Genomic DNA, 10,140 nt, shown 5'->3' on the forward strand with positions numbered 1-10,140 from the left:
GGATCTGATTGAGACATATTAGATTATTAAAGGATTGGACACTCTGGAGGCAGGAAACATGTTTCCGCTGATGGGTGAGTGCCGAACCAGAGGACACAGCTTAAAAATACGGGGTAGACCATTTAGGACAGCGATGAGGAGAAACTTCTTCACCCAGAGAGTGGTGGCTGTGTGGAATGCTGTGCCCCAGAGGGCAGTGGAGGCCCAGTCTCTGGATTCATTTAAGAAAGAGTTGGATAGAGCTCTCAAAGATAGTGGAATCCAGGGTTATGGAGATAAGACTGTAAGAGGATACTGATTAGGAATGATCAGCCATGATCATATTGAATGGCGGTGCAGGCTCGAAGGGCTGAATGGCCTACTCCTGCACCTATTGTCTATTGTCTATTGTTTATTGTATTGAAATATGCATTCTCATCTTGTATCGTGAAGTCTGAAACATTTGCTCATATTCGTTTTTCTGTGTCTGTTACAGTCAATATTAAACTCATTTTGAGTGTGCCAACTCATTTCAAAATGAAGTTAATCAACACAAATAGATAGTCAGTTATCATATTTAAACCTGTAAAGTTCCATGACATTTTGCTAATCAAAAAGGTGTTTGTAGTCAAAACTGTTACTGCAAAATAATGTCTTACTAGGAGTGGTTTTGGTCAGTGTTGCACACTCTGAGTCTGAGACTATGGTCTCTAGCTCCATCATTTTTACATGTGTGTGTGTTTTTCTCTCTCACACACACACACTTTCTCTCTCTCTCTCTCTCTCTCTCTCTCGCTGTCTCTCTTTGTGCATCTGTTTCTCTCCTTATCTTTCAATTTTTGCTCGGTCTGACCTCTCTTGATTCTCTCAGTCTTGCCTTTCTTTCTATTGCGATGTGGTATGACAAAGAATCACCATTATCTCTATGTTGCAATTTGCAGTGACAGTGAGGGTGACACAGCATTTAGCCATTGGCGCTATCTTTCCACTCTCTCTTAGTTATGTTTCCCTTTCCATACCCCCATTCCCAATGCATCATCCAATTGCCTGTCACCAGACTTAGCACTGAATCTGTACAATTTTCTTCCGCTACATTATTAGTCCAGGCTTTTGTGAAAGATTGTCCAAAAGAAAGTTGATTTATTTATTTGTAAAAACTCAACCAATAAAAGTAAGTGCCATCATACAGTGAAACTGCTAACTTGTGAATTGGAGAACTTAGTTGAGCAGAAGTGTTATCTTAAGATCATTAAATATTTTGGGAGCCAATGAGCATAAATTAACACACTTCTTTATTCAGCTTTTTAAGAGATGCAATTTAAAAAAGGACATGGAGAACAGAAGAGAATCAGGCAACAAATACACTGTTAGTTATAAAAATAATTATTATACCTTTCAGTATTCTCATCTCAAATTTTGACCTGTGCTATGATATCTGGTCTACGTTTTATTTGAGAATTAGCTACAATGTTGTAGAATGGTGAAAGAGAAAATTCAGACAGACAGGCAGAAGGTTCAGAAAAGTTTTCCATTACCCCTCTGTTGTCTCCATAGTTGACACTCATTTCCTTGCCTCGCACATATATAATACCTCTGTAAACAAAGTATCAAGGGATTGCCACAACACTGTAACAGTTCAGAAGTGTCGACCTCAGGAGCTAGGCTAAGAAGAAATTTAAATTTTGAAACTATTAGAAAGCATTATGAGGCATATTTTGGAATAGAAAATATGCTATGTTGACATATTGTCTTGGATTTTAAATTAGTGGCAGTAGAGAGGGAGTATTCACTGATCTCCCATTCATGCCAAGTTCATAGAAATTCAAGATCAGTTACCTAAGTGACAATAAGGAACACTGGGACTTTCTTGCTCAGATCTTGGACCTCATCTTTCCTGGAGATTTCAGTGGGAATTTAAGAGAACATTGAAGGTTTTTTTTTCTGCTTTGCCATAATTTAGCCTAAACATTTACTGATTGAGAAATATGTAATTAAAAGAAAATAACTCAAAACACAGAGGAAATTAAATTCATAGAAAGGAGAAGAAATAAATGATTTCTTCAACATCTTTGTTGTGAACAAATATATTTAATGTAAAGAGGGAACATTGAAATGTTTCAAATATTAGCTATTCTGTTTTGCATAACTTTAAAGACTAGATAAGTCTGAAGGTGTCTCAATGCTGCACAGAATTTTAAATTTCGATAAACTTTATATGCACACAATAGTAATGTATCTTTACAGCAGTTTGTGAATCAACTTATGACCTTTAAAAGAACATAAAAGCAATGGATTTTCAGTTGACTTGCATAGACATAGTCATTTACGTGATAAATAAATGTCCTATCAAAATCACAAATTTGCTTAAAGTGAGATAAGTTAAATTCATGGAAGGTGATTTCATTTTAACAATATCAAATCACTGCAGACTAAATATTTGAAATAAACATACATACCTGCTATGTTTCTTTAATGGCCACAATACAATACATTGATTAATCTTACCTTTCAGAAGGGACAATGCCCAAAGAATCAGAAATATGGAATATTTCATTGCAATGGAATTGAAAAGATTGACATCTGACTGAGTTCTGTTGACTACTGGGTGTTTAATTTCACAATTCATTTTTATACCTAGTCTTTGATGAGCCACATTAGAATGGCATGAGGAAATTAATGTCAACATGTAATTACTCTCAAATCAACAGGTGTTTTAACTGTTTGAGGACTGAAAGAATTTTAACATGTAGGAAAAAATGGTGAGTATTTAAAAATCCATTGATTTTGATTTTATAAGGAAAATACAGCGATTTGCCTGTCAAGGGAACACAGGTAAATGCCCGAAACATTGATTCTCCTGCTCCTCAGATGCTGTCTCACCTGCTGTGCTTTTCCAGCAACACACTCACTGCCATGATCTACCGGATGAGGTTTGAAAAAGGAAGAAAGGTAAAGGATTAGTGGGGAAGAAAGGACAAGAGCTAGGGCAGTTTGCAGCCCGGGCGTGAGGAGTGAGAAGACAGAAGGAGGTAAAAGCAAGAGGGAAACACAAGGCTGTGTAGAGGATTTGAAAGTGAGAATGAGGAGTTTAAATAATAAGGGTTAGAAAGCCTACGTGGGTTAGTAAGGAATGGACAGATGAATAAGTAGACCTTATCATGGGAAAAGATGCTGCATTTTACACCATGCAGTGTTTATGACAAGAGGAAGCTAGAAAGTGAGAATATCAAAATAATTGATTTTGGAGATGAGAAAATATTGCTTGGTAAGATCAGAGTCAAATGGAACTTCTTAATGGCTAGATTCACTGTAAGTGTTCAGAGGTAACAACTATCTGACCAAGGAATTCTGTAAGAAAAGGAAGAGAGTGTGAAAATAACTCTTGGCCAAGAATATTGGAGAAAATTGAGCCACAATCTGAGTAGCAGCTTTTCAGGTTGATGATATAGAGAAAGAGACTTTTCCTGAGGAAAGACAGCAAATTCAGCCAACAGGAGGAAGCCGTAGAAGCTGCAAAGAATGACATTGAAAAGTTATCAGGAGTCTGCAGGAGAAATTATCAGGATGATCAAGATGTTGACATTCAGGACAAGATGTAAGAGAGAAAGAGAAAAGACTGAGTATAGAGTTGGTGAGAGACATTGGAGACAATGTGTCACCTCATCCATATAGATGTGTGAACACCTAGAACATAAGGAATCTGCTATCCAGTGAACTAGCAGTCCACACACAAGCAACATGCTCTATAAGACTTGCAGCACACCTTAGTGGGATTGTGCAGTGGAAAGCTAGTATAGAATCATAGAGTCATAGAGATGTACAGTATGGAAACAGACCCTTCGGTCCAACCCGTCCATGCCGATCAGATATCCCAACCCAATCTAGTCCCACCTGCCAGCACCCGGCTCATATCCCTCCAAACCCTTCCTATTCATATACCCATCCAAATATCTCTTAAATGTTGCAATTGTACCAGCCTCCACAACTTCCTCTGGCAGCTCTTTCCATACACGTACCACCCTCTGCGTGAAAAGGTTGCCCCTTAGGTCTCTTTTATATCTTATAGGAAGGAGACCAGAATTGCACGCAATATTCCAACAGTGGCCTAACAATGTCCTGTACAGTCACAACATGACCTCCCAACCCCTGTACTCAATACTCTGACCAATAAAGGAAAGCATACCAAATACCTTCTTCACTATCCGATCTACCTGCGACTCCATTTTCAATGAGCTATGAACCTGCACTGTAGTGGATAAAAACAAAAATGGAAAGTGTTGGAGAAACTTCTGGTATGGTTTGGCTGGCCTTCACAATGAAGAGGCAGCAGGCGTCTTTCACCAGCTCACCAACAAGATAAGATGCACCTGAGATCAAACGATTTGTCCTGCTTATGAGAAAACAGCAAGATTGGGTTTGGATGCAAGTTGCTGGATAGGCTGGGAGTTTTTCACTAGAGTGTTTAAAGTTGACAGGCAATGTTATAGAAGTTTCTAAAATAATGAGGGGTATAGATAGTGTTAATAGTAGTTGTCTTTTCCCTGGGATGGTTGATTTCAAGACTAGGGGGTATATTTTCAAGGTGAGAGGAGAGAGATTTGAAAAAGATATGAGGGACAAATTCTTTGCACAACGGGTGATTCGTGTTTAGAATGAATTTCTTGAGCAAGTGGGGGATGTGGGCACAATTACATTGATTAAAAGTAATTTGGATAAGTACATGAATGGGAAAGGTTTGGAGGGATAGGAGCCATGGGCCAAGAGCAGGCAGCTGGGACTAGTTTAGTTGTCTGTTTCCGTAATGTTTGATTATGACTTGAAGTGATCATGGAGGGAACTGCACAGATAATAATCTTCACAATGAATTCATAATCCCAAAGTGTAATTCAAATAAATAGTATCTTTATACTAACTATGAGAGTATGTTCTCGTTCACCTTTTTAATTTATTGGCCCTTTCAATATGTAAGTTCTGCCATTTTATACATCTCTAAACGAAGTGTCTGTATGTATCGATATGAAATGGGAGGTACCTGAGAACAGATTAGGGAGATTAACCTTGGATATCCTTTCACGCCCTTTGAGGAACACTTTCTTTCTCTAGGCATTCTACAAAGTTCACAAAGTATAGGTTTGATTCCCTGAATAAGGACACTCCTTGATGATTCACTATTGTTCTAAATTAATAACTATCTAATAATGCCTTTAACATTTTGAGGTGGTTAACCAGTTTAAATGATGCAACAAAGCACAGAAATTCTTTGGTCTATACACTATAATTACATGATTCAAAATGGTAATTGAATTACCTTACTAAAATAATTTGATATTTTGAATGGAGGAAAAGGATTCAAACCACACCCGACCAGCCTTGAAGGAGTGAAAGGAAAAAGAACATTTCATATTGGGAATTGCATTTCTAACTTCAAAGTGATAATGCATTGGCCCATGATTCTGTTTACTTTTATTGTTTCCAAGGTAAGTAATAAATTATTCCTTTCTTTGAAATGTTTTCTCAGTTACATTTTAAATTAACATGACAGAAGGAATAGATTGGCCGCACACAGAAATTTTCTGGTATTTAAGAATGATTTTTGTTTATCTCACAATTTTTCTATAATTCCCCTCAATTACTTCTCCATCAACCCCTGGTAAATGTATAAGATTAACATCTCCCTGCTGTGAATAAATTTGCAATTGTCAGTGTGTCAGTAGCAATTAACCTATTTTCTATATATTCCCTTATGATGAAAAATGGAAATGTGGAAAGTCATTCATAGAGCAGCAAGGAGCACTGCTTGATCAGTACATTTGCAAGTGATATAAAAAGTGGTGGGGTGGCAAATAGTGAGGAGGGTGGCTTTAGTTCACAATAGGATATAGCTGGCTTGATCAGATGTGCTGATCAGTTGCAAGTGAAATTCAATCTGGATAAATGTGAGGTGATGCTCTTCAGTTAGACAAAACAAAGTATGGGAATAAGTGATGAATAGTAAGACCCTGGGAAGCACTGAGGATCTATGGGATTTTGGTGTGCTTATATACCAGTCCTTTAAGGTTGTGAAACAGGTAGGTAAAGAGATTAAGAGGGCATATGGGATACCTGCCCTTACCATCCAAGGCATATAGTTTAAGAATAGGAAGGCTATACTGGATCTGTATAAAACATTGGTTCAGCCACAGTTAAGGTATTGTATGTAGTTCTGGAGTCCTCATTATAGGAGGGATGTGTTTGCACTGGAGAGGATGCAGAGATTTATTAAGATGTTTCCTGGGCTGGTCATAGTCATAGAGTCATAGAGATGTACTGCACAGAAACAGACCATTCAGTCCACTTATCCATGCCGACATATACCAACCCAATCTAGTCCCACCTGCCAGCACCCGGCCCATATCTCTCCAAACCCTTCCCATTCATATACCTATCCCGATGCCTTTTAAATGTTGCAATTGTACCAGCCTCCACCACTTCTTCTGGCAGCTCATTCCATACACGTATCACCTTCTGCGTGAAAAAGTTGCCACTTAGGTCCCTTTTACATGTTTCCCCTCTTTTCCAATAGGAAGGAGGCCAGAATTGCACGCAATATACCAACAGTGGCCTAACCAATGTCCTGTACAGCCACATGGCCTTCCAACTCCTTTACTCAATACTCTGACCAATAAAGGAAAGCATACCAAATGCCGCCTTCACTATCCCATCTACCTGTGACTCCACTTTCAAGGAGCTATGAACCTGCACTCCACGGTCTCTTTGTTCAGCAACACTCCCTAGGACCTTACCATTAAGTGTAATAGTCCTGATAAGTTTTGCTTTCCCAAAATGCAGCATTTTGTTGGTTTTAGTTATGAAGAAAATTGGATGTATAAAATTATGAGGGGCACAGATAGCATGGATGAGAAGGAATGTTTCCTCTTGAAAGAGGGATCAAGGACCAGAGGACATGGATTTAAGGTAAGGTTTAAAAGGGACATGAATAAAATGTCTTTCATCCTGAGGATGGTGGGCATCTGAAACTCACTGCCTGTAAAAGTGTGAGAAGGAGGAACTGTCATAAGATGCAAATCCCAATGAAATGCTTGATCACACCTTTGGAATGAAAGATGAAGCAAATAGCAATCAGATCTCCCAAGTATCCACATCCTCAAATTGACAAATGAAAAGAACAATGTGCATCAGAGATCAGTAGAAAAATACAGGGTTGAGGAAGTTATGGGGAAAACCTGCAGATGCTGTTGTTGGTCTCTTTGTTGGCGAATAGGTTAAGCGAAGATTTAATAGAGTTGTTCAAACTTACGAATGATTTTGATGGAGCAGGAAAAAAGAAATTATTTCCAGTCAAAGAATACTCGATAAACAAAGGTCATGCATTTATACAAGTTGGCAAAATAATTGGGAGAGATGGAAAGTATCTTATTAAGACAGTAGCTGAATGTTCCAATTTTGAGTTAAAGAGTTTTGTTGAGTGGCTTGAACCAATGTTTCCTCTGCAATCTTCCAACCTTTATTTACTACTGGTTCAGGTTCGGTGATATATGGTTCTTTGTGCTTCTTGGATTCCTTTCCCATCAATGCCCTGATCCTCATTTTCATCTTTTTTCTCAAAATGATTGCTGTTGTTATCCCAATTTTCTTCCGCATATGAGACATGCCCGCTTTGTCAGCTCCAGTTGTGAAAGGTGCATTATGCTACAATGATGTGATACATCACATCTGGACTGTCCGGCAAGGCTGCACTGGAGCAATCCAGCTACTGAAGCCTAATTTTACTAAAATCTCTTGTCTCTATGCATGGAAGGAGACAGAAACCCCTGAATTCTCCAGTACGTAAGAGTCATAGCAGCTTCCAGGCCATCTGCCTCAGACCTCATCAATGCTCACATATAATTTGAATGCTGATGGAGTGAAAGTCTTTTCTGTTGGTATAAAAGTATTTTTGAAATCATGTGGGGACTGTCTATAATGCTTTAATCTGGGGTACACTGCAGCAGTAGAGAGTCCCATGGCCCAGGTTGTTTGACTCTCATCATCACAGGAGAAGCATATAAACAGGTAAGGTCTGAAGAAAATGAGGAGAAAGTGAGGTCTGCAGATGCTGGAGATCAGAGCTGAAAATGTGTTGCTGGAAAAGCGCAGCAGGTCAGGCAGCATCCAGGGAACAGGAGAATCGACGTTTCGGGCATAAGCCCTTCTTCAGGAATGCTGAAGAAAATGACATCAGTAATATCTCAGATGCATTTGTGCAACAAAAACATAAGTACTAGGAGCAGGGAAGGAGGCAATTCAGCTCCTTGAGCTTTGATGCAATCTCATCTTGGCCTCAATTCCACTTTCCGACCTAAACCCCATAACCTTTCAATCTATTACTAAGGAAAAATCTGTCTTTCTCCTCCTCAGTTTATTCAATGTCCCAGCACCCACCATACTTTGGAGCAATGAAGTCTACAAATGAAGTAATGAAGTAATGAAGTAAATTCATCTCATCCATATTCAAAATCTGCTACCCCTTCTCCTAAAGCTCTGACCTCTCATCCAGATTGCCCACATGAGGAAGCATCCTATGTATATCTACTCTGTCAATCCCCTTTGGCGTCTGATATACCTCAATTAGATCTCCCCTTAAAGGTTCTAAACTCCAGAGAGTATTGTCCTAAACTGCTCAATCTCCCTTCACAGGATAAATCATTTGTCTGTTTGAGCAAAAATCCCCATCATGAAAAATACTGGACAAGATGCTGGACTTATCTAACATCTAAAACACTGGACAAAATCCTGAGCTTGGACTGCAACAAACACACACACACACAGTTTGGGACTACTGTTCAGCCTCGAAGGCCAGTTTAAACCTCCACTCTAAGAGATCAATCAACTAAACCTAACACTTGAAACTAAAACAAACTTACAGAGATACTGGACATTCAAACTCATTCAAACTCTATTCACACATAAGCTAACCATCAGGAAAACAATTGACTTCAGAAGGAAACACTAGAAACACAATGGACCAAACAGATTTGGAGAGCGGGGATAAAAGGGGCACAGTCTGCATGACTCGTAGTCCTGATATGACCTTTGGAGAGAGTCTTTTCAACAACAAGCTCCTGCACAAATAGCTTCCTCACAAGCTTCCAGCCCCAAGGACCACGGAAGCCAAACACAGAGGCTGAAGCAGGGAAACAAACCAAAAGCATCATCGCAACAAAGGACATCCAAGAGAGGGGAAGCCAACCAAGAGTTATCTGAACAAGAGCTTCCAGTCCCAGGCCTGTTCTGAGCCAAGAGAACCGACGACAAGAACCTCAGCAACCAGGTCCATTTTAAAACGAAACTTCCCTTAGTGGTGAGCTGAAGCTCCTGAGAGGGCAAAGTTCAGAGCTAGCGAGCAAGAAGGGGAAGATGGGTAGTGACAGTTCATTGAGACCCCAAGTCTGGGAAGCCTGATTAATGTGTCTGTGATTAAAACCGTTGATTTAAATTCGAATAGTGTTTAGTCTAGCTGACAGTATATTTAATAGTATTGTTGTCCCCTCCACAACTGATGAGTTAATTTCACAGTTTAGTGCTTTTACCTGTACTTCTTGTATTATTCTTTCCTTTTGAATTTAAACAAACGCAGAGATTCTTTTTGTCCTGAAATACCTGTCTAGTGCCTTTTGATTTTCATATTCCCTAAATACGTCTGGTGCCAGAACCAGGGATCTGGGGTGATTCAAACCACCTAAAACTCAGCAAGTTACTGATTGCATACCAGAAACCGCACAGAATGGTGACCACGGCAGAAAGAATGTGATGTGGTGTTTCAGAAGCAAAGTCTGATCAAGGAGAGGGTCTCCTCCTTTGTATTTAAAAAGGTAAATATATTCACGAAATGGATCCTTGATCCCTTGCGTGGTTAGGATCCAGGGAAGCAGCAGTCCAGTGGATTGACAGCAAGAAGCATATGCGCTGCATAGAGAAAGTAATCTGGCTCCTCTGTCTTGAGTGACAGGGTAAAAACAATGACTGCAGATGTTGGAAACCAGGTTCTGGATTAGAGTGGCGCTGGAAAAGCACAGCAGTTCAGTCAGTATCCGAGGAGCAGGAAAATCGACGTTTCGGGCAAAAGCCCTTCATCAGGAATAGAGGCAGAGTGCCTGCAGGGTGGAGAGATAAATGAGAAGG

General features: G+C 39.5%; 1 protein-coding gene across 1 annotated transcript in view; it reads right to left on the reverse strand.

Annotated features, from left to right (window-relative positions):
* The window catches only part of LOC122561447 (mucin-19-like), a 75,398-nt gene extending 67,769 nt beyond the window's left edge, over positions 1–7,629 (reverse strand). The window contains exon 1 of the mRNA XM_043713190.1: positions 7,482–7,629. Within this exon, the coding sequence (XP_043569125.1) occupies positions 7,482–7,629 (148 nt within the window). The remainder of the gene's footprint in view (positions 1–7,481) is intronic.
* Between the last annotated feature and the right edge of the window lie 2,511 nt (positions 7,630–10,140).

Source organism: Chiloscyllium plagiosum, chromosome 23, assembly GCF_004010195.1.
Source record: "Chiloscyllium plagiosum isolate BGI_BamShark_2017 chromosome 23, ASM401019v2, whole genome shotgun sequence".
Taxonomy (NCBI): Eukaryota; Metazoa; Chordata; class Chondrichthyes; order Orectolobiformes; family Hemiscylliidae; genus Chiloscyllium; species Chiloscyllium plagiosum.